At 34.5% G+C, this 15,000-nt stretch overlaps 1 protein-coding gene across 1 annotated transcript in view; it reads right to left on the bottom strand.

Annotated features, from left to right (window-relative positions):
* Positions 1-14,153, bottom strand: part of LOC137639750 (protein slit-like) — a 97,183-nt gene extending 83,030 nt beyond the window's left edge. Inside the window, exons 1-2 of the mRNA XM_068371994.1 lie at positions 14,031-14,153; positions 12,651-12,808 (exon numbers count right to left, since the gene is read on the bottom strand). Coding sequence (XP_068228095.1) covers positions 12,651-12,808; positions 14,031-14,153 — 281 coding nt within the window. The remainder of the gene's footprint in view (positions 1-12,650; positions 12,809-14,030) is intronic.
* Positions 14,154-15,000: the final 847 nt, after the last annotated feature.

Below are 15,000 nucleotides of genomic sequence, written 5' to 3'. Positions count from 1 at the left end.
ACTTATTCTCATTAAAATAATCCAAAATAATAACTTATTCTCATTAAAATAATCCAAAATAATAACTTATTCTCATCAAAATAATCCAAAATAATAACTTATTCTCATTAAAATAATCCAAAATAATAACTTATTCTCATTAAAATAATTCAAAATATCAACTTATTCTCATTAAAATAATCCAAAATATCAACTTATTCTTATTAAAATAATCCTAAATAATCTTATTCTTATCAAAATAATCCAAAATAATAATTTATTCTCATTAAAATAAAGTTTTATGACTAATTAACTGGCTAATTACCGCCCCAATAACTAAGATCAACACGTTATTATAATCACATGATATAAACTAATTACTTGAAATACCTTTACAGATCAGTATGTTTCTAACTTAAAAACATATTCAGAAGAATAATAAAATTGTAATTTTGTTTATATTAAAATATATATTATAATGTATATACAAAAATGTAAAATATAATTTGTAAAGGAATATTTCTTGATAGAAGAAAGAAAAAAAATGTAAGTTAATAAAATGTAATTGTATTTTCATAATAAAAGATAAACAATTTAAAATGTTTTTTAATTTCCCAAGGCATCTTATTTCCCACAACAACAGACGGTGCACAACCTGCCTTTCTGATGTACCAATATTCCCCAACGAATCTCCCCCAACCTACAGCAATATTCCCCAACAATGGGTCCTCCTCCCCCAGGAGTATAGACCTTGCTCTCCCCCCCCCCCCCCCTGGTCCTATCACAGCATCCCAAGGCCATCAATGACAAATGGCGCTGACGTTATATCTGCGAGTATTTTGTGAAGTTCAACAAGTGGCAAAATCCATTCATGCGATAATTTTCTCTGTTATATGCCCTCTTTTTCGTCTATTTTTTATCACTTTCGTTTCGTAAAACTCTAAATCCCTTTCGTTTTTCCTCTGTTGTTTCTGGTCTTTTTATCGTTGATATAAAGTATTGTTACGATAGTTTAAAGCAAAACCATAATCTTTTGCTTTCCTTTATTATTTCTTTCCTGTTTCTTGTTTTTATCCATTTCTTTCCCTATGCTTTCCTCTTCCACTTGCATTTGACCATAGACATATCAGTTACCTTGACCACATTCTCTCTTTCTTTTCTGTCTCCCTTTTCTTCATTCCTTCACATTTTATTTCACCTCTCAAATATGACCCGTATAAACAAGCACGAAAACAATCTTAGAGAGTAAGGCTAACAGATTCATGATAAAATTCCAAGATATGAAGATTAATCCAAATTGTCTAGCGTTACAACTATCGTATCACTGAGGCCCAATCATCTCATAAAATTACCCACATGAAGAAAACCGGACAATATTGAGTATAAATAACACAGTTGGAAGGTGAAATACGGAGTTCACCAGGAGCCACAAAAAAGGAATAATAGAATTTTGTTGAGACCTAATGTGTTGAGAGTATCCGTTTCGAATGCGCTATCGTAACTCACCAATATCTGCTTCGTGGATATAATGTAAAATAAAAACAAAAATAGCATTGAAAGTGGTTTTAAAACAAACATTAAAAATGCAAAAGGATAATTATAAATAACAATGAAGATTTAAAAATTGCAAATTTGTTATTCCCACTTGATTTAAATGATCCTTCGACTAAACATAATCGGCAAAGCTAAAACAACAACAACAACAACAACAACAATAATAATAATAATAATAATAATAATAATAACAAATAATAGCAAGAAGAAGAAAGAGATTTAAAGAAAAATCTATGATACAAGCAAATTATCATGATATCAAGGAGGGTCTCCTTTGTTCAACCCAATATTGAACTGGGTTCTTTGGTCCATCTATCGTCAGCACGCTCCATTTACCACCAAGGAGAACTGGATTCGATATCCGACAAGGAGATAGAAACAAATGAGCAGCGTTCCTTGAACTCATTATTGGCCAATCTAATTTTATCTCATATTGGCAGAAGTGGGTGTAAGTCTACTTACTAACATTCAAAGAGAATAAACTAATGGGAGTATTTAAAGGTTTTAAAGGTAGAAAGGTCACAAATGAATGGTAAAGGCAAGGAACAAAGACAATGCCCCCATCAAGCAGTAGAATTCCCTAGAGACTGACCATATATACATATGATCAGTGCCCAAGCCCCCCCCCCTACCCAAGCTAGGACCAAGGAGGGCAAGGCAATGGCTGCTGATGACTCAGTAGGTAGACCTGTAGGCTCCCCCAAACCCGCCCCCATCCTTAGTTCACAAGGATGGTGAGGTTGCATCAACCAAAGGAACTAACGAGTTTGAGCAGGACTCGAATCCCAGTCTGGCGATCACCAGTCAGGGATGTTACCGCATCGGCCATGAAGAATTTAACTATGAAAACAATGTAGGAGGTGAGGATTAATATGGAATAATGTATCATTGAACATTTTGAACAACTTCGAAATATGATCAAGAAATCCTATAGATATTCTAGAATTTTTTCAGACTTTAAAAAAACATTATTAAGACTACAGGATAATTGAAAAAACCGTAGAACAAAACCAAATAATAACTGTAGTGTAAAATAGGATACGAGATAAAATCTATCACTCAGGAAACATCAGATTAAGGAATTATAAAATCAACATTAAGTACCACTAGGAGATCATAGAATAATAGAATGATAAGGGAAATAAGAAATTTTATGGAACATGTTTTGTAATAATAAATGTAAGAAATACAGAAAAAAAATAGAGAAACTGAGGTCTAGACCTTTACATATTATACAACTCATGGTGAGTAACGATCATGGAATAATATATTAGGAGGTGTTAAGAATTTTACAAAACTTTAAAACTAAGAAAATAAATATGTAAATAACTCGGAAGTGAATAACGTGAAACTACACCATAAAATCAAAATAAAATTCTGGAATAACATTCTTCTTCTTCTTCTTCTACTTCTTCTTCTTCTTCTTCTTTTCCCACTTTATGTGGGGTCGATGTTTCTGGCCAGCTTCTTCTATTTATGGTAAATTTGTTTGTTTACAAGTTCCAAATTGCGTTAATACTCCCCACTACATGATCGTAAATCATCTCCACACCAAGAATTATTTCTTGTAAAATATGCTGTATGCCCTTCCTCAGGCCTGTTATTAGCTGTCTAACTCCTCCAGCCCGAAGATGGTCTTTCACTTCAAAGATTATACAGTCCTTATAGTGGTAGGATTCCATCGACAAACAAACACATACACATTCCCAGCCCATCCTTCCTACTTCCAGCCAATTCCACATAAGAACATGTCTACATTAAAACCTCAAATGAAATGGTAAATTTATACACTGGCCATTTTTGGGGGTCTTTTGCCTCCCCGGGCACCCATCTCCATACCCGGACCTTTCCTTCATGGCAATCCCCCTCCATTGTAATACCCAGCAATTCCTCCTAAATCTGTTACCCAACTACAGTACATCTACCTCTCTCTTCCACATATTCTCCGATTCTCCTTCATAGTAATTCCCACTCCTCATCCACTCCTTATTCTCCTTCTCCCTCTCACTTCATTTCCATCTCTCTTCCAATCAGATAGGGGGAGGGAATACATAGAAGACCAGGTACGGGTGAAGAATGGGCAGCCGAGGAGAGGTCCTCAACTGTTAACCATCTACAAGAAACACTACAAACCTCCAATAAATCTTATCGTACGAGCTTTGATGCTGGAGCACCTACTACTACTACTACTACTACTACTATGACTACCCACACTCCCCCCCCCCTCTCTCTCTCTCTCTCTCTCTCTCTCTCTCTCTCTCTCTCTCTGAATTTAGAGACGTATTCAATCATTCTAAACCTTGACCCACAATGGGAAAATCAACTAAACGCATCATATTCAACAAAAGTAAAGAGCTTTATGACTGGAAAATAAGTTATGCAAATTATTTAAAGGCTCTGTAATTTATACAACGTTGATGAATAACCGATACTGAGATCAGAAAAATATTATTCCATGGTACATTAACTTATATTATTCATCTTGTGTGTTGGCATGTATCTAAGAGATGTTTCTTTTAAAAATTAATTAAATTGTACTATATTTATTACAAAACCATGCAAAAATATACACATTAACAATATTTACTAAAAACGTTTTGGTACTAATATAGGTAAGAAAAAAATATCCACAACCTTGCAATATATATATATATATATATATATACACACTTATACATATATATAGCTCTCTCTCTCTCTCTCTCTCTCTCTCTCTCTCTCTCTATATATATATATATATGTATATATATATACATACATATGAGTGTGTGGAGAGAGAGAGAGAGAGAGAGAGAGAGAGAGAGAGAGAAACTAATTAGTCATCACGTTCGTAAGTAAGTCGGGTACACACGCCTCCTAAAGTCATATTAATTAAAACCAGATTATTCATAATTAGGGACGTTGAAAACTATTATGAACTATTATTATAATGAACTCTCCAGTACACATAAAACTTGTATTTCGAGTAATGGAGTTAGGCAGTCTATTATAATATACTTCAATAAAGCATCTTAATTAAATTTAACTTCATTCAGTAAAATGTAAATGATTTTGTATCGCAGTTCAGAATTTATTTACTACACAATCACCAACACACACATATACACACACACACACACACACACACACACATATATATATATATATATATATATGTATATATGGTCATAAAACAGGCAAAAAATAAACTGCGTTATAATGGCATTTATGACAGTAATAATAATGCATATTATTCTTATATGCTTTTAATAGCATTTAAATTTCAGTTTTATCTGAAGGAAACAATTTGCTTATAAAATTACTCTGAATATTAATGATGAAGTTTCAATCATAAAAAATATTAAAAATATCTGCTAGAATTGAAAATTAAAACAAGATGTGTGTGAGTTTTAAATTACATCCAACAAATATATAAATTACATACGGAAAGAATACGAGTAAAATTATATTATTCCTAGAAGAAAAAAGAGAGCTAGATGCGTCAGACTAATTTTCAATAAAAATAAAGAAATTGGAATAATAAAATATAACATCAAAAACATTAACTATTAACTGACATAAATAAAACAATCTCTTCTCTACAATCTTCTTTAGCCCAATAGCGATAATCTCCCAAATGTCCATTTTCTGAACAACTTCAATCCTTCGCATCTGGAGATTGAATAAGATTGCCAAACAGTGACAAATCACTACGACGCCTAAAATTCTCTATCGCCTTGTATTTTTTTTTATCTGTATTATGGCTGACTCTTTCCATTTTACAAAGGGCGACTCCACCCTCGCACCTCCTGTAGGATATAAGAAAATACCTCGCTTTTATCCCTCCCATCGCGTCCTATCTTTCTTCAATTAGCGCGCCCTCTAGGGTCCTTTCAGCGCTAACATAGGACGTCGTTGCGATTAACCTGCCAGGGGCGTCAGGTTTATGGATGGAACGTTTGTGCCTAAAACATGCGACAAAGGAGGAGGCTACTTTAAAGGATGTTTCCTTGACCTTATGAAATACCATACATTGTAGTTCTATGAACTTTCTTCGTAGAACAGATGAGGTACACGAATCTATGAAAGACTCCAAGTTGAAGTTGTTAACATTTCTTTTGTTCTTTTCATAGACAAATGAAACCTCAAATCACGCGAAAAATCCATCTAACACTTGCAAAAGGTTGTCAAAATTTAAAAATAAAACGCCATTATCTTTGTACTTAGATTTGCCTGTCTGAACAACACTCCCTTCCGTGACCTGTAGTATCCCAGCGACAAGCAATTCTCTCAACTGACGTCTAGAAGCAATTTACTTTCCTGCCTTTGAAGCGAAGCGTAATGACAGAGGGTAACCTCAGACGACCTTTTCGTAAATGATTCCTAATGACCTTCTTTGCAGAGAGTTCGCTGGCTTTTCTTTATCCTGCAAAAGCCGCGCATGTTCCTAATCTATCATCTTAATCCGACCATTAGTCTCCCTTCATTTATTCTATTGCAGACACCCTGTTCTTCTTCAGGCGGCTCATCCTTCCAAGACCCTCTTAATACATATTCAAAAGGTATCTCACAATCCAATCGCTCGGTTCTATATCACTCTGATCCATTCTGCCATTCCTCCCATCTACCTTAATTACCATTTCCCTTTACCTATATCCTCCATCTATCCACCAATTTTGTTCCCATCCAACGGGGCCCACACCCAAAACTATTCCGCTTCTCTCGAGCCTCATCCAGAAGGCCGCTCCTGAAGGTGTGGCTGAAGAACGTCATTATCGCAGACTATTGATAGGATGCTATCGGTACTCGAAACATAAACTTCTTTCTTCTTCCGAAATAAGGGTCCAAAAGGCATGTGACCCTGATTAGTTTTAGGGGGAAGAAGCAGGCCTCAGGGGGGAGGGTCGTGCACCCTCGAAACCACAAATAACCACCGGGAAAACCTTTCGATAAGCTTCCAGACGAGTCACAATTAGCTAAATGGAATGCTGGGTCATCTGAACAAGGTCTCCCTGGAATCGATTAATTTTACTTTTAATAAGTAAATGTCACTTTTTAAATTTATCATTCATAACTTTCTTTTTTCGGTGTAATTGAGCTTTAAAATCTCCCATATATAATAAAGAGCAAGTGTCTGATTATATACATATATTTCTTTTCTGTCAATCTGAGTGGCATTGCTAACCGCATGACTACTCAGTCTCTGCCATCCTCTGGTGAGAGAGAGAGAGAGAGAGAGAGAGAGAGAGAGAGGGGGGGGGGGGGTGGGTGGGTGGGTGGGTGGGTGGGTTACCACGAGATGTACACTCGGAAACTACAATCTCACACAAATTGCACATCCAGCGGATTTTAGTTACGAAAAATGGAAGGAAATGGGAAGGGTAGCATCTGTGTATGCGTCTGTGTGCATATTTCTCTAAATATTTGACCGTCAATTTTGACGAGTCGCATACACTAGTAAATAATAACTACCATTAGAAAACAATATTCTTTTTCAAAGTACAGAACAAAGAAAATATATTCAAGAGGACTTTGTATTCACCGGAGCTCCGGTGTGGCTCGACTTGAAGGACGAGTTAAGAATATTGCGAGACATGGCCATCACAGCCGTTACTGTTGAACATTTTCTCATATCAAGTCTTTAATAACATTACGTGAATGCTTTTGACATGACTTATTTAGACAAGTCATTACACAAATGGTATTATTATTATTATTATTATTATTATTATTATTATTATTATTATTATTATTATTACTAATTGCTAAGTTACAACCCTAGTCGAAAAAGCAGAATGCTATAAGCCCAGGGGCTCCAACAGGGAAAATAGCCCAGTGATGAAAGGAAACAAGGGAAAAAAAAAAAGAAGACATCACCTTCAGACTGTGACTGTTATTAGAATAGGCCATGATGTCATACACAATGATTCAGTCATATCAGTCTTTGGTGATGAAAAATAAAATTGCCAACAATGGTATTAACTATAGATTATACGGGATTAATGTTGGTAACATTCTAGGAGTGTTGAAATAACAAAGTATTCTCACTTTATCTTTCAACGTATATAATTTTTATCATATATTTGAATAAAATTCGTCAGGTTCACATTCTTTGAGGCTTAAAGAATTATATTAAAATTGGGTTGTGTTCACATGAAAAATGCTTTATCTAATGAAGAACTAAGTATGTTTCCAGTGACCTAAATGTCAATCAATATATATCACAAAATAGCAACGTTGGTATTAACAATGCAAAGGAAAATGTAAAAAGGTAACATCATTGAGATAAGAATGCCAAAGTCTTCTATAGGCTACATAGTTACATGATTTTTTTGTATTAGGTTTAAAACTCCATACAATGCATAAAAAAGGTTTTGTTAACAGGTTTTTTTTTCTTTCTCGTTTGACCTTTCTTCAACAAAGTTGGAAAAACAAGACAAGTTTTGGTTTGGGATCAAGTTCTTCACTACTCATTTTATTTTCGTTATTTCCTTCTGGTCTGCACTATAAAGTCACTATAGACTGAAAACTAAAATAAAGTTTGTAACAAAAAACTTTTTTAGATTTACTCTACCTAAAACAATCAATTAGCTCCACAAATAACTAGAAAAGTTAGAAGACTCAAGCCTACATGGCTGAGGAGGACTATGAAGCGCGAAGTGGGAAATGATGAATGGAGAAGTATTGAATTAATAGCTCAAGGTAGAGACGACTGACAAAATCTAACCGAGGAATTTTGCGTCAATAGTCGTGAGAGGAGTTAATGATGAAAACAATCTATTAACGTATTGGCCTTCCGATACCAACGGCCAACAATAACACCCACACGGACAGTGGAATTGCCTAAATGAGAAAAAGCAAGAAAGATGATCATCCTTGAACGTAAATTAAATGAAGGTGGTACCACCAGTAGAGTGATACTTGCAGGTAATTCCATGGTCAGTGCTGGTGTATGTGGGCGAAAATATTAGTCAAGACCTTGTCCTATCATTTCTGAAGGTCAGAAAAACACCAAATCTATTTTGTTTTAGCTTTCGTTATGATCTAGAGAGAGAGAGAGAGAGAGAGAGAGAGAGGAGAGAGAGAGAGAGAGAGAGAACTATACAGATAAAATTTGGAAAATTTTTCATCGAGAAATCGACTTAGGTCTCCAACATCAATGCATAAAAAACTGACAGATTTCCCTCCTTATTATCATTTCTTATTCTAACGCTAGTTTACACATTCAGGAAAGAAACCTGTAAAGCTTCTTTAGCATAAGATATCAGTTGAAGCAATTGTGAGTAAACATACTTTAATAACCTGAATCGTAAAATTTAACAGACACACTAAATCCATGTCTGGAGGAAAGAAGATAATGAATTCGGTCAAAATATAACAACGAACATTTATATCACCTCATTGAGAGAGAGAGAGAGAGAGAGAGAGAGAGAGAGAGAGAGAGAGAGAGTTATTCTATGTTTGGGTTAACCCAGGTCCCTCAGTGTGAGGCACCTCGTATATCCACCAGAGAGTTGCTTATGCATCTTCCGGTGTATATATATATATATATATATATAGAGAGAGAGAGAGAGAGAGAGAGAGAGAGAGAGAGAGGACTGGGTTAATGAACAGGTAATTCCGAATATTGTCTGTCGGCTGCTGAGCCGGGAAGCACAACAGATTTGAGATTTCCAAACTTACAAGGCCGCCTTAAGGCAAGGGCCCGTGCTTGCATAAAGCCAGCCAAATCTAAAACAACTTGAAAACCAGAGACGAATGGATTATCACCAGACGCAAGCTAGAAGACAAGGAACACCCACAGCGGCTCCTGTCTCATCCTTCAGTTTTCACTCCGACCATCCATTCATAAATATCCAGCAACCATCACAACGTTCATTCATCACTTCATTCGCTCCTGGCGATGTCTATGACGTAGGAAAGTAACTGGAGGGGGCTAACTGATTTCTGGGCTTAAGTCTTCTTTACTATGCACAAACATTCTCTCTCTCTCTCTCTCTCTCTCTCTCTCTCTCTCTCTCTCAGGCAGATTCGTTGTCTTACTTTTAAGTAGGATAACTTGATGAAAAAAAGTGTATTTAATGGATAAAACTGGTAAATTTAATAATTTTGTCTTAAGAACCCAAAAAGCAATTTTTTTTTCTTAAATTGTGAATATATTCAAACTTATCAAATGCAGAGAATCTTTAAAATCTCTCTTGAATGGTGTCATCCACGTAGGATAAGGATTACCTCGTGGAGGCCTTCTCCTTTTCCTGGTATACTATTTAAGGAAGATTGAAACAAATGTCAGTTTTTCTTATCTCTTTATCTCTCTGTCTCTCTCAGCCCTAGTTCTAACCCGCAACGATTGACTAACAACTAAGTGCTTAATTTCAGGCTTAGGAGAACACGCCCACCTGCTCCCCCGCACCCCGATGATAACTAAGTGCGCTACCAAAAGCGCTACGTGAAGAGAGAGAGAGAGAGAGAGAGAGAGAGAGAGAGAGAGAAAGTAATTCTTCATATTGTCATCTCTGACAAAGCCAGACAGAGTATCATTAACCTGTCTCGTGCGTGTGTATGAGAGAGAGAGAGAGAGAGAGAGAGAGAGAGAGAGAGAGAGAGAGCTCAGCTGGAACCCGGAGTTTTGACAGGCACGATATACCGGCAATCCATCAATAAAGTGAAAAACTTCTTTGACAACAAAAGTGCTAAACACTAAAAAGGGAAACGCCCAGGAGGCTAACTCTCTCTCTCTCTCTCTCTCTCTCTCTCTCTCTCTCTCTCTCTCACTTAAGTAAATGGGGTGGCGACTTCGACAGGGGATGAACACAGATGCCAAACATGAAATGTGAAAATCATTTGAAAAATTTATGAAAATAGTTCCCATTGATTATAATAAACTAAAGAATAGTTGAATCAAACGTAAAAAGCCACAATTAAATGAAATTATCACGAGGTTGAGAAAATGACGCAATTATCACATGTGCTCTAAAGACAAGTGGGCGTTCATAGACACAGTGCATATATATATATTATATATATGTATATATATATATATATATATATGTGTGTGTGTGTGTGTGTGTGTGAGTGTGAGTGTGTGTGCCTGATAAACACACATACATGTATAGATACATTCCCGAAACTGTGATCTTAATGTGCATACTGTATTTCAATTTCTAAAATACGCAAATTTATGGCCAAGAATAGTTGAGGAATAATTGTCTTAAAAATGAACAAATTTGAAAAAATATTCATTCCATCACCTCACTGCCATATCCTGACAGCTGTTTTCTTGAAGAAAAAGTCTTTATAAATTAAGGGTAAGAAATGAATTTCCTCGAAACAAACTGACAATTATATATAACCGATATTATACAGTGCCACAAAAATAAAACACCAAAATTGGTTAGCAAGACTCGCATTGTAAATTAAACAACAAGAGTAAAACGTGAATTCTAAGTGAAAAAATTACTAAGATTGAAATAAACCATCAATTTAGTGATATAAACTAACGACCAAATAATAAAATAAGGATTCAAGGATAATCTCACAAAGATGATATTGAATAATTTTACTGAAATGTTTTAAAGCTTTCTCCTATGATGAGAATTTTCTGCCTCATTTTTAAGTTATTTGATACTTTGGGGATCCTAGCTTGGGAGAGGTTATGTCTCCTTGATATTTTTTCTTACTGATAGTTTTAATTTTTTAATCTTATATTCGTTCCTAGGCAGTTTATTCAGTCGTGAAACTGTGAAAGACTTAACTTTTACTGGTACACACCCAAAAAATTATTCCATATAATAGTAAGAATTTTGTCAATCGAAGTCATGTTAGAAAAACAATTCTGTCCCTTTCTACTTAGTTAATCTAGAGAAAGAAAATGAATAGAAAGTAAAATAAATATTGTTGGTTTTTTGAGTATTTTTCCTAAATTTACCATCAAGAAACACTGCAAGGTGTAATAAATTGCTTGACGACGCTAATGCAACGATACTGGCAGGAAAATGATTGTAACATTAGTTGAATACCGTTCTTTTCGAAGGTCAAAGTTATATGAAAGCAAATCAAGCATACTTTAAGCCAAGGTAAACTTCATTAACCCACCTAAGACTAATATAAGTACACCTTAGCTGGTGAGTTGCATACTGTATAAACTGATAAAAGAAAGAAAGAGAGAGAGAGAGAGAGAGAGAGAGAGAGAGAGAGAGAGAGAGAGAGTACTAAACCATAGACGTGTTTCTAAAGGACAGTAAGAGAGAAGCATTCAGATGTCAAGGACCTCCTCACGCTTTTTTAACGGTAGCACTTGAAGAATATCTGTTTCTAATGCGTTTTGCACGCTTGGTGAGCAACGCAACAGATAATTACTAACCATAAGAAATTTGTGAATCAGGAGCACGCAAAGGAGAATATTGCATTGCAATGCTGATTTATATCAAAGTTCCGCCTTTGAATTTCAAAAGAACTTAGTTTGGTTCATTTTTGTAAAATGATCATTGCTTAACATAAACAGTTGGACACAGGAGTCCATGGCACACCTCTCTCTGAGGATTACACCCTGTAACACTATCACTACGCGGAGAGTAACCAAACATATACAGTAAACAGAGATGGCAGTTAGAGTGTGAAAGGCTGCACTTCTTCAGAGCTACGTGTAACAGGAACTTCTGTGGCCAACTGTACGTACATACTTATACTCTCTAATTTTGAATAAGAATCTGCTTTTTATCGATGACGTCTGATCGTTTATGGAATACAAAAGGGTGTTAAAAGGGACATGGAGAGTTTCGATATATATATATATATATATATATATATATATAATTTTTTTTTCTTTTTTTTTGAGAGTGAAATGCACCGAATTCAGAATAGCGGAAAAAAATACTGTATAAGAGGATGAGAGAGGCTCATTGGTGAAGCTACCAAATTTCAAGAGTTGCCAGTATTGAACAAGAACATCTTTATGGTACACCAGTAATTCGATTTTCGGCAGAAAAAAATAACAGACTATAAATAAACAAATAAATATATATATATGTATATATATATATGTATATATATATATATATATATATATATACAATTAATGTTTACAATCAACAAGCCCTGTTTCAAACACATGTATAAAGTTAAAATATAATACTCACAGCTTGTAAAGTCCAGGACAGTTGGTGAACAGGTTATCCGGAAGATGTTGGAGGCGATTATTATCCAATCGTCTGCAAAGAGAGAAATATATATACGTCAACAGGGAATTAGAAAAAGATATATCGATATATCGCTGCCTGGCTACATAAAACTGTCCCTAAATCATTATATGTACATTGATTGTGTTAAAATAAAATCGCACACACTATTTAACATATGGGCCAGTAAATTTCCTGTAGCTTTAAAACAGTAAAAAGTGGTGTGTTTGCCCAAGTGATGGTTATAATCATGGATAAGTTCACCAAATGAAACAATTTAATGTATGATAGAAAAAAAAGATAAACATATTTCACACAAGCGCTGAAAATAAAAAGGAAATCGGGTACGTCAACCATCTAAATCAAGTATTAGCTAAATTACATAAAAATGATAACAAAACTACACAATCCCTTTGGTTATATATATATAGATATTTTCAATGGAATTCTGTACCTTCCATTCTTCCTTTCGAGGATACGACTATTTAATAAGGAGTTCCTTTCCTAGCTCAGTGGTCAAAAAGTTTTCCTTCGGTAATATTTCTATTGAACTTACATTTATGGTGCATCAATGGTAAACAGAAAGAGAACGAAGCAAATGGAATGTTGATTCCACATTAGGACCTCACAGAACCGTATAAGGGAATCAAGCAATATGTGCCTTATCACGATTCGGAACTAAGACTGTCCATCTGAGAAAACATGGACGGTGGAAAAGAAGACAATGAATGGAATAAGATTTCGAAGAATTATCACTTCTCCCATCTATAACTTAGTGAAAATTGTCTAAACAAACACAGACATCTCTCCTTTATAATAAAGAGAAAGTGTCTGAATATATATATATATATATATATATATATATATACACAAACACAAAATTCTTTCCAGTCACGCTGAGCGGCATTGCCAGACATATAACCACTGGGTGTCTCCCTGTCCCTGAGGTAGAGAGGCGGGTACACTGAGAGGTATATACAGTACATTATGCGTGTGCGTGCATATCTATGTAAATATTTAACCGTCAATTTGACAGGTCCCGTACACTTTACACACACACACACACACATATATATATATTTATATATATAAATATATATATACATATATATATATATATATATATATATATTATATCGCAGACATATATATCCGTACACATATTATATACTCGTATATATAATGCATAATACATACATACATATATATATATATATATATATATATATCAACATATCTATACATATAAATGTGAATATAAATATACCTGATAACCCACGCCCAGTTAAATGAAGTACAGAACTCAGGCATAAGCACACACATACTAACACACACACACACGTTCCTAAGGTCAGTGCTGCCAAGCGAAAGCCATGTGTAGTTATCTGTTTTATCAGTTTCACTTGTAAACACGAGAGGCGTCTCTATCCGCTGTTGCTCTTTGACTATGCACGCCCGACACATCTCAACGGCGAAGCATTTGGAACTTTCATTCAACAAACAAATACCGTTTCTTTCTTTATTTATTTCTCTTCTCTCTTTATTTCTGTCTCTTTTAATTTCTTTCTTAATTTTTCTCTTTCTTTCTACCTTTCTTTCTTATAAGAAGGTCAACCTACAGGAAAGTTTATTTGAGGAATTATAAAATTATAAGAAGATATAAAGAAATTTTAAGGGTTCGAATCAAAGTATGATTGAAAATTTAATAATTTAGAACTGTGATGTAAGTACGAGTTATTTAGATGAAAAGATACTGAAGAGATTTGATAATGAATAAAATGTAATAACAAAAAGGAATTTTTATTAGCAAAATAAAGCACGTTACCGATACATATAATTGAACATATATATACATATATATATATATATATATATATATATGTATATATATATATATATATATATATTTATATATATACATATATATATATATATATATATATGTGTGTGTGTGTGTGTGTGTGTTTGTGTGTGTGTATGTGTGTTAAGCAATGGTTGAAAAACATCGCGTACGAAGGTAGAGAGACATAAGACACGATAGATAATTAAATAGTTAAATAGATAGGTAAAAAAGTAACAGAAACTTGAATGAGAAGTTGTAAAAGAAAAGACCCTTGAAGGATGAAAAAATAGGAGTTAATTAAAGACAAAAAAAAAAAAACTAGATTTTAATGAAGACAAAACGCTAAATTTTACGCCAAAACTCAGACGAAAATAATCATAATGAATTAATCTATGACCTCCTTTCTCAAAGAACCCGAATAATTTCTCCTCTTCTGATGTTTTGGCCAAAAGGCATCTTTGAAAAGAG

The sequence above is a fragment of the Palaemon carinicauda genome, chromosome 4 (assembly GCF_036898095.1).
Source record: "Palaemon carinicauda isolate YSFRI2023 chromosome 4, ASM3689809v2, whole genome shotgun sequence".
In the NCBI taxonomy this organism is placed as follows: Eukaryota; Metazoa; Arthropoda; class Malacostraca; order Decapoda; family Palaemonidae; genus Palaemon; species Palaemon carinicauda.
Note: the sequence above shows the minus strand (reverse complement) of the source record. Positions and strands in the feature narration are given on the sequence as shown.